Raw genomic sequence first — 18,380 nt, forward strand, 5'->3', positions numbered from 1 at the left:
AATGTTTATACGAAAATTTGCATCATCTCTCCCACTAGATTAGTGTTTGGAAGCATTTTCCACACCTTTTCTTCCTTTTAGTGAAGTCATTTGATGCATTTACTATTCTCAAAAGACGCTCTCCAAGATGAGCATGGACTTTTTTGCATTATTTCGTGGTTTTTCTATTTATTATTTTGGTAAAATAATTTGTGGTTTTGGCCTCTCTTCTTTCATATAAATTGAAGGTATGAGATGGCGTTTTCATATCATTATTTACATATACATGGTTGTTGTTGTTTTTAGAGTTATTCAAAGTGCAAAGTGTTATTGTGTTGATATTATCTCATGTGCATTGAATATAAATACATATTTATCCTCTTTCTCTAGTGGACATTTTTTCCTCAAAAGGGTTTCCTCACATAAATCATCTGTTTATATTGTGTGTTATTTATTTATTTTAGTGTTTGTTTATGCATTTGCAAAATATTTTTTATGAAAATCATAAATAAATCATATTTTACATTTGGATTCACTTTATAGAGTATTTTATTATAGTAGTTTCACCTTGTTTCTCAACATTTGGTATTAGAGCTAATAGCTCTATATGGATTGGAACATATATTTTTAAAGTGTTCAAGGCTTTTTGGCTATATTAAAACCTTTTGCATTGTGTGGTTTTACAAATTTGGGTGGGATTGAAAAACATAGCCTTTGCCTCACTTTCATATATTGAGAATTTTGATGACATTGGATACAAGATATGAAATCTAAAGATTGAAGATGTTTCAGAGGAAAGAGATTTGTGGGTGCTAGTTGTAAATGAACCAAAACCATCCCAAAAGACACAATAAACCATTATTTTTGACATATATATCATTCTCTTGAATGTTTCTAAAGAGACTAGTACATACAAGCTATGGAAGAGGATAGATAATATTTACCAAACTCAAAGTCTAACAAATAAATTGTATCTCCAAAGATACTTATATTCTTAATAAGTAAAACATGGTGATTTGATTGTAGATCATTTAAATACTTCTAATTTAATTTTGATTCATCTTGTTCCAAAATATATTAAGTTGCAAATGGAAGATAAATGCATCTTATTGTTTAAAACCCTTGATAATATTTGTGTATTCCAATATTTTTGAGAAACTTACTTATTATATTAAAGTTGAATGATTCTAGTGTGCATCTAAAGTTTAACAAGTCTAGCTGCAAGTCGATGAGAGGAAACTTGAATGCCTCCACATTTTTAATTCTCCAATGTGACTAGATATTTTTTAAATGGATGTAATTATAGTACCAAATTTTGGATCACATAAGTGAAAATGTATTAGGGCCATTATTAATAAAAAAATAATTGATAACTTTTTATATTATTCTATTGAGAAAAATAACTTATAAATTGATGAGATTATAAGTTTATTGGTTTTTAGATCATTTATCCTATTATAGTGATACTTTAGTTTAACCTTTGTTCATATTCCTACCACTATTAGTATTATAAAATAAAAAATGCTTAATGTATTGAAAGAATAGAATATAGCCTTGGGGACGCTAATTCTCATGGTCACTTTTTATTAGGAAAGGAGAATAAAGTTCATCAAGTGGAAAAAGAAAATAAAAGTGGATGGTAGTTGAAGAAAGTTGTCCAGTTGTTTGCCATTTTATTGAAATGTTTAATATTAGCATATGTGGTTAAAACTAGAAATTTGAAAAGAGTGGTTACACATCAAACTCTTATTAATTGAATCCATGGATTTTGGTTATAAGCTATAAAGTAGTAACTCTTATATTTTTTGATAACTTGTTAAACAGAATGAATGGGTATATAAGTACAATCTGTGTATTATATAATATAGATAATGATATCTTAAAAATTCGATTAACAAGAGAAACGATTTATTTTGAACAATCTCTAAGAATCTTGTTTTCTCATTGGCAAATTAAAAGGAGGGCCACTCTTAGTAAATAGATATTTCATTTTGTTTATTATTTTCAATTTGCAGGTGTGTAGATTTCTAGATTTGATTAAATTTTTTTGTACCTTATTTGAGCTGATAATAATAATTATTTTGTGTTTAGATATTAGTAATAAACTCAAATTAATGTGCGTTGTAAATTGAGTTGATGATTATGAATTGAATTCTATTTTATTTTACAACAATGTGAACATACTTCATGTAGCCAAATTATAGTCTTTATAAGAATTCATGTAGCTAAGATTCTCAAGTCCTATCACCAATTTGTAATGTTTGTAATAGATTAGCATAAATCTAGTTATCTCAAATAGTAGATTTTATTTCATTAAGCTAATTGTCATTATGCCTTCGGCAAAGTTTACTCCCTAGAATTGAGATAGGATAAACTAAATCATAAACTAAAATATCAAAATATTGTTTAAATATAGAATGAATAATAGTTCCTTCAAATTGTTCCTAGCATTTTGGCATCGTTGCTCAAGAAAAGTGTTAAAGACGTGATATCCTAGCAAGTTTAGTTAGGACTAGGCAACTACCCTTAATTTGCATTATGCTAAATCATATAGATCCATTAATCAAATAAAAGATGAGAAACGTATATTTGTCAAACAAACTATAGTAAATAGTCTAATAACCCAAAAAAATTGAAACAAGAAGTGAGGCTACAATTAGTTAACAAACAAATGAAAAAAAAAAGATAATTAAACTTGATCTAAAGAAATCTGTGAATGAATCAATTACTATAAATCAACAAATGAACACAGAAAAATTATACCTTGAATCACCACCTAATATTCCATTAGTAAAACCAAAATTCCAAAAACTTCAATTGTAGCCTCCAAGTGGTCTTTCAAAGACTATCACTTTTGAGTTTGCAAAACAATTTGAAGACTTATATAAATTACAAAGTGGTAGGATTTAAGAAAATAAAAAAAACAACATAACCTCACCTTCATCTTATTGGGTACCTTGAAAATTTGTAATTATGGTTGACGCATATAGAAAGAACAATAATTTAATGATCGATCCTTGGCCAATAATGATCTCATCTCATCCTATGCAGGAAGCCCATTGAAGAATATAATTCATTTAGCTCTACCAATGTTTTGAGAACAATCTGTTGAAGATCTTGACATGTTCTTCTCTGACTTTGACGTTTTGTGTTGGAACTATAATTACCAAAGTGATGCTTAGAATCATAAGTTACTTCCAAAGATGTTGCATTAGACTTGGATGATACTCTATCTACACATGGGATATCAAGGAATGGTTTTTTATGAAATATATAGATTATAGAAAGACAAATGAATAAGGAGTATAAAATATCTAAAGAAATGTGTGAATGAATCAATTACTAGAAATCAACAAATGAACACAGAAAAATTATACCTTGAATCACCACCTAATATTCCATTACTAAAACCAAAAATTCCAAAATCTTGAATTGTAGCCTCCAAGTGGTCTTTTAAAGACTATCACTTTTGAGTTTGCAAAACAATTCGAAGACTTATATAAATTACAAAGTGGTAGAATTTAAGAAAATAAAAAAAAAACATAACCTCACCTTCATCTTATTGGGTACCTTGAAAATTTGTAATTATGGTTTACGCATATAGAAAGAACAATAATTTAATGATCGATCCTTGGCCAATAATGATCTCATCTCATCCTATGCAGGAAGCCCATTGAAGAATATAATTCATTCAGCTCTACCAATGTTTTGAGAACAATATGTTGAAGATCTTGACATGTTCTTCTCTGACTTTGATGTTTTGTGTTGCAACTATAATTACCAAAGTGATGCTTAGAAGCATAAGTTACTTCCAAAGATGTTGGATATCAAGGAACGATTTTTTATGAAATATATAGATTATAGAAAGAAAAATGAATAAGGAGTATGAAATATAGATTATAGAAAGACAAATGAACGATGTTGGGAAGATAGGGAGAGCGAGGGAGAGATATTAATATAAAGAGGTAGAGATAGAGGGGGAAGAGTAAGAGAGGTAGGAGTAAGGAGATAGAGATAGGGGATAAAGTTAGAGAGGAAGATAGTTATGTATATATATAGGTAGAGATGGATATGGACATGAAGTGAGATATGAAGAGGAGAGGGGGAGATAAAAAGAGAGGAGAGAGTTTAAAAGAAGGATGGAGAGAGAGAATGAGAGAGGGAAGATATAGAAAAATAAAGATAGAGATAGGAAGTAATATGTAGAGAGAGATGGAGAGAGGGAGATATATAAGAGGGGATAGAGATGGAGCGATAACAAGATATATATATATATATATATATATATATATATATATATATATATATATATATATATATATATATATATATATATATATATAGAGAGAGAGAGAGAGAGAGAGAGAGAGAGAGAGAGAGAGAGAGAGAGAGAGAGAGAGAGAGAGAGAGAGAGAGAGAGAGAGAGAGGAAAAAAGAGAGGTAAAGATAGAAAGTTATGGAGATAGATAGGGAGAGATGAAGAAAGGTAAAATGATAGATAAAGATGGAGAGGTATGGATTTAAATAGGGAGAGATAGAGAGATGGAGATATAAGGAGATATAGAGAGAGGAATAGAGACATATAGAGAGATAAAAAGGTAGAAAGATCTACAAATAAAGAGAAGTAGAGATAGAGACATATAAGGAGAGAGAGAGAGAGAGAGAGAGAGAGAGAGAGATGATATGGAAAGATATACGTACAATAAAATATAATATTTAATGATAATATGTATAATAATAAAATAATTATATTATATATAATTTATTTTGTATCATTATAAATGTATATCATATATTGTATTATATTTATGTGTTAATTTAATTTGTACTTGGGGAAGGGGCCCAATTAACATTCATGTTCCACCAATGGTTCATTATATTTCATTAATGAAGATAGTCCACTAAAAATCATCTAGTTGCCCACTAGTATACCCAATAAATTATTGGGGCATTTTTGCATAAATATTGGATAATTATACAATTTTTGTGGTGGTCAAAGCGAACAGTTAATGAGAAAATGTAAAATATGTATCAAGACCTCAACTTAAAATGAACACTTTCTTATCCTTGCATGCACAAATCCCATCACATTTTTCATAACTACCCAAAAGCCAAACAATAGCTATAAACACCTAAGTCTCATACTAAGAAAACAAAAAAAAAACATCTAAATTCAATGTATTGTTTAGAATCTTAAGGTGACTACTCGTACTCTTCCCCTCTATCAAAATATATTAACTATTAATTATAATAATTAACATACTTATATTTAATAGTTTTATTGTAAAATATAATATATATTAATATTTAATAATTTATAATATATATTAATAAATATAATTATAATATTATTTTTAATAATAAATAATACACTTATAAATTAATAAATAATTAAATTAAAAAATTAAACTATTCTCTTTATTAAAGCGGATAAGAGTAATATTTATATTATGACAATTTCATTAATAATAGGTAAATTTAATTTAAAAACATTTTTTTTATATTCACTATCGTGGAATCTTGAGGTGTCCTCGCCGAAGCGAGACTAATCTCCGCATGTGTACGACCCGCTCACAAGGTAGCAACACACACGACTCGAACTCAAGACCATGGGGAGCATACCCACACCTTAAGTTGCGATCCACGAAGGGGCGACCTAGGACCAAGCCCTTTTAAAAACAATTCATTAAAATTAATTATTAAAAAGGATAATAATATAACTTAAAAAATTAATATGTCCATTAATTTTTATAATTTTTATCCTTATTCTAATTAAGACCATTGGACTATTTGATATTCGTTCAACTATGAAATTTACAGTTAAGATAATTAATAGCAAAGAAAAAGAGGAACTCTTAGCTTCTGCCAAAAACTTTATACTGAAGCCGGGTGAAGGTTGAGGCCCTAACATTGCCATGATACAATCCCAAGAAAGTCCTATAACAACAGATATTAAATTATTTGAATTTGGAAGATTTCTATTTGTAATTAGACTTATGAACCCACTTCAATGTTATGTGGAGCAAATATCCAAATACGTATACAAGGCAGCAAAAATAATTTAAATGTCCTTAACTTCCATGTATATCATATCAGGCAGCAAAACTAATTTAAATGTCCTTAACTTCCACGTATACAAGATTTACATGACAAATTCACCTTCTTTTATTTTTCTCAGTTTTTAACAAATCGAGAATATTTAATACTCTCAAGTCAAATATCTTTTAACTCAGAAACTTATCCCACAGCCTTTTTGGCAAGCATAGTAAACAGATGGCAAAGAGACAGTTGGGAATGTTTGAAATTCGTGCCCTATCTTTTTATGAGTACGCTGAAAGACTCTTAGCATGCTCTGACAGAAGGCAAGGGGCTGACTGGACTTGAGGACCCACCATCACACAGATTTCAAAGGCAAATTGTTTTGGACCCGACAGTATTGGTAGAGTAATAACATCGATGGTACTAACGGCCCGGGGAAAATGTATCGGGTCGCCCACTGAGGCATCATTTATCCAGGAGTTAAACCGTCGAAGAAGATGAATTGACGGAAAGATGGACGATTGTGATTTATTGAATCATCTTCCATTCCGTGTAAAGAATTTTGTACCCTTGATATTTGAAGTGAGCTGCTCAACTTCATATAGAATACACCTTTCGTGTAAATAAAAATAAAAATTATCATAATGGGCGGCAAAAACTACAGTTAACATGTGAGAATTAAAAAGATTTCGTACACTTGGTTTTGTTCAAACGGATGTTATCAGTTGTACGAGATGCCGTTTCACGTTAGTTTTGGTCACGAGATGTTATCGAGATGCTTTTTGTCCCTCAAACAGCATTTCGCGGGTAAGTTGAGATTACCTAGTTATTAGCAAAAATCCAATTGACAAAATTAATTATATAATCGGATTTTGTCAAGCCCATCTTGCTTTAATTATATAATGAAGAGAGCAGCGGAGAAGGAGGGAACAAAACGGTAAGTTAGTTTTTATGCTAAGCTGGAAAATAATTAGTTTTTTAATCAAGCTTGTGCACTACATGAGATTTCTGACTATTTCTTGTCATTTGTGCTGCGTTAATGTCAGTTACGAAGAGATGCCTTTGCCAACAGAGATAGACGCACAATCGTATCTATTTCAGTAAAAGAGCATTTCAAGGATGATACAGGAGAATTTGCACAGTTTATTCAAATCTGCACAGAAGAATTTGCACAGTTTATTCAAATCCTCAATGATTTTGGGTCAAAGACGTATGTAATCATTTCAAATCTTTATTTAGGGCTTCCGAATTTTTAACTGATAATGTATTTTACGCTCTTTGAACGGGCATTTTTGCTTAATTTGCAGATGTGATGCGATTGGGGTTCAGCTGAGCCATGAACTTCTTTTAAGTTGCAATAAATTCCTCCCAAAAGGCTTCGAAATCTTGTGTCCTTCCAAAGATTGTCTACGAAACAAACAACGATTTCAGCTTAAGGAAACCCTAAGATATATTCAGAAGATTAAGGTAATTCTGAATATGATTTCTTCTCGTTTATTCATTTTGATGGTGGATTATAGAGTGGGGTGTGATTTGAAATGATATAAAGGAAAAATTATTGTGATATAGAAACTACATTGTCTTTAATTTTATTAAAAACTTTTTTTAACATTTGAAACCTACATTTTATATGCATTTCTTGTTTTGAATTGTTTGGATTTGTTCGAGTTATGATGAATTGGTATATAAGTGCTGAGTAAAATGTTCTTTTAACAATTGAAGATTCTGTAACTCCTCATTGATATTTTGATTTGTCATAGCAGACGCCCTTCCAAAATGAAGAATATATACGCAAGGGATTATTTGAAACAAATCAGGCATACTGGATACAGTGGGTGAGAGCTTATCATTCGGTGTTGGGTGCTCCCTATTTATGACAATAGTATACATGTTTATTATTTTGTATTTAACATTGTCAAATTGTGAATTTTCAGATTTGAGTTGGACATTCTCATAAAAAATTCAAGCGTGTACACGAGTTACTGGAAAAGCAACATGACTACGCAACTCAGACAAGTGCTCATTTCAGAATTGTAGACCACCTGACAGGTAGGTTCTTTGTAAGAGTTGTTGTACTTAGAGTCACAAGTTGGGTATTTAGTTTTGGTTGGTTGCAAATGTGATGAGTAATATGTCAACATTCGGCCATTGCAGCTATGAATTTAAGGTGCATTGAGCTCATTTATAGTAATTGCGGGCTTCGTATAATAGATCTGTTGCTTGAAAAGCCAGATCGTTGTTTACCAGTAATTGTGAAACGTCTTCAACAAAAGCATGAAGAATGGGTCAATTATCGGACCAGATTCAACAAAGGTTGGGCAGAAAGTACTATCAGAGATCTTTTGACCACCATAGTCCCTGCTTTAACCAAAGAGATGCAAAATGTTTGAGCAAAAAGAGGAGAACCCATTTCCATTTATGATTTGGAATATATTATGGGCAGATTGTTGTATATAATATTAATTTCTGACATCTGAATCTCTATGTGCTTCTTGTTGGAATATTTAATTTCTCTCATTTGGCATGAGAACAATTGTAACGAAATATTTATTTCTAAATTGTCAAACATGGTTGAGTTTTCTCTCAATCTCTATGTGATTCTTGCTGGAATATTTTATTTCTATCATTTAAAAAGAGAAGCATTGTAAGCGCAGTTTTTTTTTTTAAATAAGATTCGTAAATATACATTTTATACGTTAAGTTTGTAATTTATACGGACTTATATGATAAGTTTCTAGAATTTCTAAAATTTGTTGTTTATTAAAGACCTCTATTTATTGAGGTGATCGAAATGCATTCCTCATCTCTCATCGTTTGATCAATCAATCCTTGGTCATGATCAAGAACTTCCTATGATGTCTGAAATTGAATAAAAGAATCCTGTGCGTTAAAGAACGAAATTGAATAGAAGCATCTCTGCTGATGATCTGCAGATCATAATTAGTTCAGAACATTTATAACAGTATAATACCTTCAATTGGTATCGCACCTTAGAAAAAGACGAGAAGTTTTAGAAGAATAGAGAGAAGAATGAGAAGAACAGAGAAAAATATTAATGCATTAAATAATCAATTGAAACAAGAACTCAATTAAAATTAACAAAAAGACAATGAAACTGTATTTGTAATTGAAGACATGTCAATCAATTTCTCTTAGGATAAGTAGTGTTGTACGTGTTTTAAAGAGGCATGGACTATTCTTATAAATGCATATCAAAGTGTTCATATGGTTAGGTTGTAATCATTAAGGAATATTTTTGAAAACTTTCAAATGGGTCAAAATGAATCACTTAATGAGTTTGTAACAAAAGTTCAAGGAATGATAAATTAGATAATCAACATGTGATTGAGAAAATTTAATAAGTTATCATTCCAAATTTGATAATGTTGTTTCCATAATTGAAATTTCAAAAGAACTTACATCTATGAAAATTGATAAGTTGAGTGGCATTCTTTCCACTACAGAAGAACGAATGAAAATTAGTGAAGAACCTATGTTATTCTTTCAATCGTTTTGGCACATTATTAGCCAAGACATTGTTAAGGGTGTTAAAGAATTTTTTTTATCTAAGCTGATCTTGAAAGAGATAAATGTCACATTTTCGGTCCTTATCCCCAAGACTCCGAGCGCTGACTCTATGGAGCTTTTCAGACCGATTAGTCCGTGCAATTCCTTTTATAAGATTATATCTCAGGTTCTCACCCTTAGATTTCTTTCTATTCTTCCTGACATTATTTCTCCTCATCGGACCAGCTTCATTCCTAAAAGGCATATTCTTGACTCCATCGTCTCCATCCACGAGGTTGTACACTCCCTGGAAGTCTCCAAAAACCAAGGTTTCCTATTGAAACTTGATTTATCGAAGTCTTATGATCGGGTGGACTGGTGTTTTCTTCTCAGAATCCTTAAAGATTTCGGATTCGGTAAGAAAGTGATTCAGCTGATTTCCCAACTGATCTCTACTCCCTCACTTTTAGGTATTGTCATTGGTTCTCCTACCCCCCTTTTCAAGTTGTCAAGAGGTTTGGGACAAGGGGATCCTATATCTCCTATTTTGTTTGTTATCAAAAAACTTGTTTATGAATGTCAACTAAAAGGTTCCAAACCGTCGTCGGTTGAGAGGGTATGCTCCCATCAAAAATTTGTTGATGACACGGTGTTGATGGGCGCATCAACTATCAAGGAAGCCAGGACCCTTAAATCGATTATAAATATCTATTGCCAAGCCTCGGGTCACCTGATTAACTGGATGAAAAGTTTTCTCTTCTTCCTCAACACTCCTAAATATAGGCAGGGAAGAATTGCTAGAATTTTGGAATGTCAGATCAGTTTGCTCCCCTCTATCTACTTGGGTCTCCCTCTATGCAAAAATCCTCCTGAGACGTTTTGGAGTACCCTGGTGGACAGATTCCACAAAACAATTGTTGGCTGGAAAGAAGCCCTTATGAGCCAAGCAGGGAAAATCCAATTATTAAAATCCTCCCTTCTAGAGCCTTCCTATGTATGCTTTAAGTCTATTTAGAATTCCGACCAAGTTTGCTGAAGGTATTGAAAAGATTCAAAAGTCCTTCCTCTGGTTAGGGGTAGAGGAGAGGAAAAGGATTTCTCTGATATCATGGGACAAAGTTCGTAGACCTAAAAGAATGGGTGGCCTTGGTTTGAGAAACATTAAAACTCTTAATAAAGCCCTTCTCGCTAAATAAATCTGAAGATTGTTTGGGAAAACCAGTGAATGGGATTCAATTTGGAAAGCCAAATAGATGCAACCTCAGATATCTCTTGCAGATTTTCTTAATTGCTATGAAGCCCCTTCTGGATTGGCAATTTGAAATAATGTGGTCCAATCTAAAATGGTTGCTGGAAAAGGTAAAAGATGGATTATTGGTAATGGTAGAAAAGTCAATTTCTGGGAGGATACTTGGTTGATGGAGACCCCCCTCTCCAACAAGGTTTATTTTTACACCTTTATCTTTGTGTGCAAGGCCAGATTTTGTACTAAGATGGCTTACTGCTGGAGGGATAACCATTGGGTGAATCTGAGTGCCATAGACCCATCCATTAACCCTGTTATGATTCTGCTTAATTCTATTTTTTTGGACCCTTTGCTTGAAGATAAAATCTTTTGGGCGGGTACTTCCTCTGGTAGTTATTCGATGGTTTCTAATGTCCTCTTATTGTTCCACTCTCTTGAGCCTCCCCCTTGTTGGTCTAGAGCTTGGATTCGTGGTCTCATTCCCAAGATCAATATATTTTTTTGGATCATTCTGCAAAACAAAATCTGCACCATTGATAGTCTCTGCAAAAGAGGCTTCCATCTACCCAATAGGTGCTACCTTTTCCATAATGAGGAAGAAAATGTTAACCATATAACTATCCACTGCCCCTTCTCTCAAGCTATTTGGTCACAAATTTTGCAGCTTTGGAACATGAATTGGGTCTTTCCTGCTTCTATCCAAGAGTGTTTCACTTGTTGGAGATGCCCTTCCTTGAACGACTCTATCAACCTTCTATGGGACCTCATCCTGCCTCATGTGGTTTGGGGAATCTGGAAATAAAGGAACAACAGATTATTCAGAGAGTCCTTCTCCTCCCCTGAAGTGATGTTTACTAAAATTAAGTGGGCCATTGTGGAAAATTTGAAAGCTAATGGTAAGCCTCTTCTTTTCAGGAGCAAGGATGAATCGAAGCTCTTCAAAAACTGGAATGTTTCCTCTTCTATAGATATATGTGACGAAAAAAATAAGAGAGAAAGTAGTAGGTGGTTTTTTCCTTCGACTGGTTCGATCAAAGCTAATTTTGATGGGGCGGCCAAGGGAAATCTGGGGCTGACTAGGTGTGGACAAGTGTTAAGAAATGAAACACGCTATTGTATTGTGGCAGTGGCACTCCCCATGGGATCCCAGACCAACCACTTAGACGAGGCCATGGCAGCTTATCAAGCCCTTGCCCTTCCCAAATCTTTGGGATTTAATAAAGTTTGGCTTGAGGGAGATTCTAATAACATTGTTAAATGCCTAAAGGGCCTATCCTCTCCATCAACGAACCTTCATTATAAGGTCATTTTTTTAACCTCTTCATTTTACCATTCATTCTTTTGATCATCCATGTCTTCAAAAAAATTACTAAATTAGGTAAGTTTTGGGAATTTAAAAATGTCACCATGAACCATAATTTACTTGATTGTATTTCTCATAAGAAACTTTTTAAAAAATATAGTATTTATTTTTTTATTTAATTATAATATTTATTTTCTATTTTCTATTAAACATATATTTTTTCTAAGCATGTAGAGCTCTAAATGAGCATGTGAAAAAATGGAAAAAAATTGTTAAAAACTAATCCTCTATCATACTGATGATCCTATATATATATATATATATATATATATATATATATATATATATACATACATACAAATAGAAACCCTCTTCACAAAGAAGAAAAGATAGTTAGTCACAATAAAATAAGTTGGAAAGAAGTTGTTAGTAACACATTACCCAAAGCAATGGGTAAAAAAAATTCCACCCAAGATATAATATATATTATTTATATTATATATTTATATATAATTTATTATATAAAATAAATAATAAAAATTACATAGATTTCTTAATTATTGTTTTTATTGGTTTCTTAATTATTTATTTAATATTTTATATAATATAAAATAAAAATTATATATAAAAACAATGGATGCAAAGCATCATGTTCCTACCAATAGCTACGATAAAAGTAGATATGAAGATAAAGGGAAAGGGGGAGACAGAGAGATGATGTGAGAAATAGAGAGTTTTTATTTTAAATTTAAAAATATTTAAATACAAAAGATTAAGATTTTAAACATAATATTTAATAACAAGAGACGCAAGCGTAGAGTTCTTGCCAATTGTTAGTAAGGATAAGCAATGAGTGAAAAGAGACTTGTAGTAAGGGTGTAGATAGAATTAAGGAGTTTTGTGGAATTTGTTAGAGGCAGAAAGGTTTTATAATTGAAGAAAAAGATTTCAAAACTAGCAGCAATAGCATTGAAAATTGTTGACTACCCTTTAAAACACAGAAGATTATTTGACAACAGAGAACCATTTTGCAAAGATTCAAATCTAATAGGCAAACATATGTGTCAATTAACACTCAACCATTAATGTCCATGACAAAGATGAAGCACTAGATTAAATACTTATGACTTAGATATATGAGATTAGCTCAATTCCACTCAAATAAATCATTTTTAAAATAAAGGCTCTGAATATTCCAAAATTGTAAAAATTCAATAAATCATTTTCAAAATAGCATGTGAATATTCCAAAATTGTAAAAAATCAGTTTCACCATTTGAAAAACAATAAAACATTAATCCCATCACTCTTTTCTACCAAAAATATATAGCTCAAAATCTCCACTCAATGCCCCATGGTACAATTTTTAACCCATACTTTTTTGTACCAAATTGGAACAGTTTTCTAAATAGATTTGTCATTTGAATGTACAATGTGAAAATTTGATATCATTAATTTGATGAGTAGTTCAATTATTTTGAATATGGAAAACTATTTGTTGAAATGATTAAAGTTTTATTTTGTAAATGTTTATATTTGATCATCACACATATATTTGACTATATTATATTATATATTATATTTGATCATCCCAGCACAAACAATACGTGTACGTGTACACTCTTTAGCTTCTCCTTGAAGAAAGTAAGAAAGTACTAATGCGCTTATCATTGTGACCAAAGTATATAGTATATTAACTTTCAATAAATCAAGTTTATTTTTAATTACATTCTTTATTTTTTTTATGCAAATATATTTCAAATTATTTGATAATTAGTAATACTTGAAATTTTTCAAACTAAACAAATCGTTTACTATAAAAAAATACCATCCAAATGCTTCTCTATTTTCTGCTCTATGCTAACCACATTATTGGGAGGAACTTGATGCTTGAACTTGATGTTTTGTGTCTCTTGTATAATAAATATAAATATTCAAATTTAAAAGAATCATTTTATTCTCTATTTTATTTTGTTGTTCACATGGACTTTCTTTCTTTAATACATTTTCTTTATTTTTTTGCTTTTTAATAATGCATTGATCTATTAGAATAAAATAAGAAGATAAATAAACTAGCATGTAATTTATTTAATTTTAAATTAATAAATTATTTCATAATAAATGATTTTTTCTATTTTTTACAAAAATCTAAAATAGAGAATAATAAGATGTTAAAAGCACAATTTAATGTACCTAAAATTTATATTAAAAAAATAAATTATATTTCAAATATTATCAATATATATTTGGAAGAAATTAAATCTATCTAAAAAACAAATAAAATGTCTATTAGATTTACCAAACATTTACTGAGGAGTTAACACATGTGAGTAGATTTAATGTACATACTGATATTTTATTTAATGATTTGTATAAAAATTTAAATTTTTTTTTTTAGAAAAATTGAATTTTAGATTTATAGAAATCAGTAAGATCAAAGAGAAGTGACATTTCAGTAAAAATAGAAAATAAATTTAGACTATAATATTTTAGTTAATTTTTTAACTCTTTATAATCTATGATTAAATTAATTAAAGAATGAAATTTAATTAAAAAAACTAAAAATAAAAAAATGATATTTAATAAATAATATAAATATGTAATATAAGAAAATAAAAAATATGTGTCATAGTTTATGATATATAAAACAAAATAAAAACGATTTCATGCATTCACAGAAAACAATAGTGGGCGGCAAAAACTACACTTGATTTCCTCCGTTTTGTTAAAATGGATGTTATCAGATGTACGAGATGCCTGTTTTATCGGTTGGATAGCCGCGCATTACTGCACTTCACGTTAGTTCTAGTCTCAGCTTTTTGTCCCTCAAACTTGTAACGGCTAAAATGAGCATTTCGCGGGTAACTTCAGATTAGTTATTATTAGCGCAGATTTAAAACCAATCACAACTTACTCGACTCCGCGGGAGAAAAATAATTATATAATCGGATTTTATCGCCCATTTTTCATCATTTCTTGTGCAGGTTTGAATTCAAGGGAGAAATTATAGATTTTGAAGCTTATATAATGAAGAGAGCAGCGGAGAAGGAAAGATCAGAGATTCGGGGACCAAAACGGTAAGTTAGTTTTTATACTAAGCTGGAAATTAATTGCTTCTTTCAAGCTTGGGCAGAACATGAGATTTCTGACTATTTCTTGTCGTTTGTGCTGCGTTAATTTCAGTTGTAGGTTCGCCGAAGGTTATGAAGAGATGCCTTTGCCAACAGAGATAGACGCACAATCATATCTGATTTCAGTAAAAGAGCATTTCAAAGATGATATGGGAAAATTCGCAGAGTTTATTCAAATCCTCGATGATTTTAGGTCAAAGACGTATGTAATCCTTGCAAATCTTTACTTAGGGCTTCCGAATTTCTAATTGATAATGTATTTTACGCTCTTTGAACCGGCATTTTTGGTTAATTTGCAGATGTGATGCGATCAAGGTTATTGCCAGATTGAAACAGCTCGTTAAGAGCCATGAACTTCTTTTAGGTTTCAATAAATTTCTCCCAAAAGGCTTCGAAATCTTGCTCCCTTCCGAAGATTTTCTACGAGACGGACACAAGGATCAACATCACAAATCAAGGGCTATGTTGGGTAGCAATGCTTTGCCAGCTTCAAACAATGAGAAAATCACATACAAACCCAAATCAGAGATGGACCTTTCTCATTTGGAACAGTGTACTCCTAGATACCGTTTGATACCACAGAATGTAAGGAAAATCTCTCTTATTTTAATGGAAGAATCAATGTCTGGTGGGATTCATAAGCAAAGTTTAAACATGCATTATTACAATCCATCTGCATGAACTGCCGCTATTTTTTGCATACAATTATAAATCTTCAGTTGCAGTCTAAGCCACTATTTTGCATTCGAAATTCTTATTGTAAATACAATTCCTTTGTGCACTTCTTCTGAAGCTATCTACTGACCTCCCTAGATCTTGTTTCTTTTTTAGTTTATTTCATAATGTAGAGATGTATGATTGTTTTTTCTATTTAAAATTTGGCTGAAGAATCAACATTAATTTCATTATGTTGCAGTTCCTGAAACCCGTTGCCAGCTGTTCAACTGATCTTGACGCAGAGGTATTGAATGATATTTGTGTATCAGTAGCATCTGGTACAGAGGATTACCGAAGAAAAAGGCAATTTAACACTTATGAGCAGGCTATTCTCAATTGTGAGGATGACAGGTACCACATATATTGAAGTTAATCTTCTAGTTACATATAGGAGTACTTTTTAAGGATTGTCAATTTGTAATTATTCGGTGGAAAATCATGAGTTTTCTGGAGTACTAATAAACTAACCAAGCATACTACATACAGAGAGCGAGAGCTTATCATTTGGTGTTAGGTGCTCCCTATCACTGAAGATAGTATACAGGTGTATTATTTTGTATTTAACATTGTCAAATTTTGAATTTCCAGATTTGAGTTGGACATGCTCATAAAAAATTTAGAAGCTGCAATTGAGCGTGTACATGAGTTACTGGAAAAGCAACATGCTCATTTCAGAATTGAAGACCACCTGACAGGTAGCTTCTTTTTAAGAGTTTCTGTAATTATAGTCACAAGTTGGATATTTAGTTTGGTTGGTTGTAAATGTGACGAGTAATTTGTCAACATTTGGCCATTGCAGCTATGAATTTAAGGTGCATTGAGCTCATTTATGGAAATTGCGGGCTTCGTATAATAGATCTGCTGCTTGAAAAGCCAGATCGCTGTTTACCAGTAATTGTAAAACGTCTTCAACAGAAGCACGACGAATGGGTCGATTGTCGGACCAGATTCAACAAAGGCTGGGCAGATGTTTATACAAAGTACTATCAGAGATCTCTTGACCACCATAGCTCCCGCTTTAACCAAAGAGATGCAAAATGTTTGAGCCACTTGGAAAATATTATGGAGGATTGTTGTATATAATATTAATTTCTGACTTGTGAAAACAAGATTGAGGTTTTACTCAATCGCTATGTGCTTCTTGTTGGAATATTTAATCTCTCATTTGGCATGAGAAGAAATGTAATAAAATATTAATTTCTGACTTGTGAAAATATAATTGTGTTTTTTCTCAACCTATATGCTTCTTGTTGGAATATTTAATTTCTCTCATTTGGCATGAGAAGAATTGTATGCACAGTAATATTTTTTTTTTTTTTTTATTCTTTATTTTAATATGAAGCTAAAAATAAAATTAGATTATATATATTAAATTTGTCATAACCTTCTAGAATTTTAAAATCTGTTGTCCCTTAAAGTCTTCTATATTTACTGAGGTAATTTTAAAATTTGTTGTTTGTTAAAGGCCTCTATTCATTGAAGGGATTGTAATGCATTCCTCATTTCTGATAATTTGATCAATCAATCCTTGATCATATGAGCAAAAACTTCTTATAGCGTCTGATATTGAATAAAAGAATCTGTATCTCTTTATTGCTGTAGCAATTTCTGTATTTTCTGCTTTCTTCACTTCTACAGGAATAGCAGTGAAACATTGCTAGCTGATGTCAGTAAACCGTTTTGACTACTTAGTATTTGGTGTAACTAGTTGCTTGATTAGTTGGATTCAGTGGGTGAATTCTATAGTATTTTTTCTATGTGTCGTCCAATATTTTTGCATCTAATTAGTATTAGAATTGTATTTATAATAATTTAATACCTTCAATTGATATCAGAGCATAGAAAAAGACGAGATTATTATGTTTACAGAGTTGTTTTATAAGAGAAGAATAATAAGATCGCAATCACTCTTTTTCTTTAAAGGATCGCTGTTTTGAAGGAAGGTAATTGTATTTGTCCAGTCAAAAGAAAAGTTGTTGTTCCAAATAAAAGGAGGAAAGGAGACGGCTCTGAAGGTAAGTTTTATTGTTGTTTGTTCTTCACATTTCTATGTGAGACAGCAAGAGGAAAGATAATTTTTTCTTATGTTGTGGGCTGTAAGCTTTTTTTCAAATCAAAACATAACGGCATTAAATCTAAAGATAAATATTTGTTGATTTTTTTTTAAAAATAAAAATTTTGGTTTATTTTTTTTATTTTTTTTTAAAGTGTCATATATTTAAACAGATGAAGATATTTTTTTGTTGATTGACAATAGCCGTTATGTTGTTTTTTTGTATTTATTTGAGATAACAAATATTGCATGACATCAAAACTATTGATTCCTATTTTAATGGGACACATTTTGTTTATTGGGTCGAACGAATTTTGCTTATTGCAATCCAAGAATGCAAAATTTGTTGAAATCTAAAGATTTAGGGCATATTATTAGTAATGGATATGAAGAACCTAAAAAATAT

The 18,380-nt window shown here is 31.1% G+C and overlaps 1 protein-coding gene and 1 long non-coding RNA gene across 3 annotated transcripts; both read left to right on the forward strand.

Annotated features, from left to right (window-relative positions):
- Positions 1 to 6,854: 6,854 nt before the first annotated feature.
- On the forward strand, positions 6,855 to 8,605 carry LOC131056126 (uncharacterized). 2 transcript variants are annotated; one of them, XR_009108584.2, is made up of 6 exons: positions 6,855 to 6,955; positions 7,065 to 7,228; positions 7,326 to 7,485; positions 7,782 to 7,853; positions 7,953 to 8,067; positions 8,173 to 8,605. It is a non-coding gene; the product is annotated as an uncharacterized LOC131056126 (long non-coding RNA). The 2 variants fall into 2 exon arrangements; XR_009367464.1 differs by lacking the exon at positions 6,855 to 6,955 and having other exon boundaries at positions 6,965 to 7,228.
- Positions 8,606 to 15,064: 6,459 nt separating this feature from the next.
- Positions 15,065 to 17,088, forward strand: LOC131056134 (paired amphipathic helix protein Sin3-like 4). Its single transcript, XM_057990487.2, has 6 exons — positions 15,065 to 15,150; positions 15,257 to 15,406; positions 15,504 to 15,789; positions 16,121 to 16,272; positions 16,510 to 16,616; positions 16,721 to 17,088. The coding sequence occupies exons 1-6, from the start codon at positions 15,101 to 15,103 to the stop codon at positions 17,002 to 17,004; spliced, it is 1,029 nt and encodes a 342-aa protein (XP_057846470.2). The 5' UTR covers positions 15,065 to 15,100; the 3' UTR covers positions 17,005 to 17,088.
- The last annotated feature ends 1,292 nt before the right edge of the window (positions 17,089 to 18,380 follow it).

The sequence above is a fragment of the Cryptomeria japonica genome, unplaced genomic scaffold (genome assembly GCF_030272615.1).
Source record: "Cryptomeria japonica unplaced genomic scaffold, Sugi_1.0 HiC_scaffold_230, whole genome shotgun sequence".
Taxonomy (NCBI): Eukaryota; Viridiplantae; Streptophyta; class Pinopsida; order Cupressales; family Cupressaceae; genus Cryptomeria; species Cryptomeria japonica.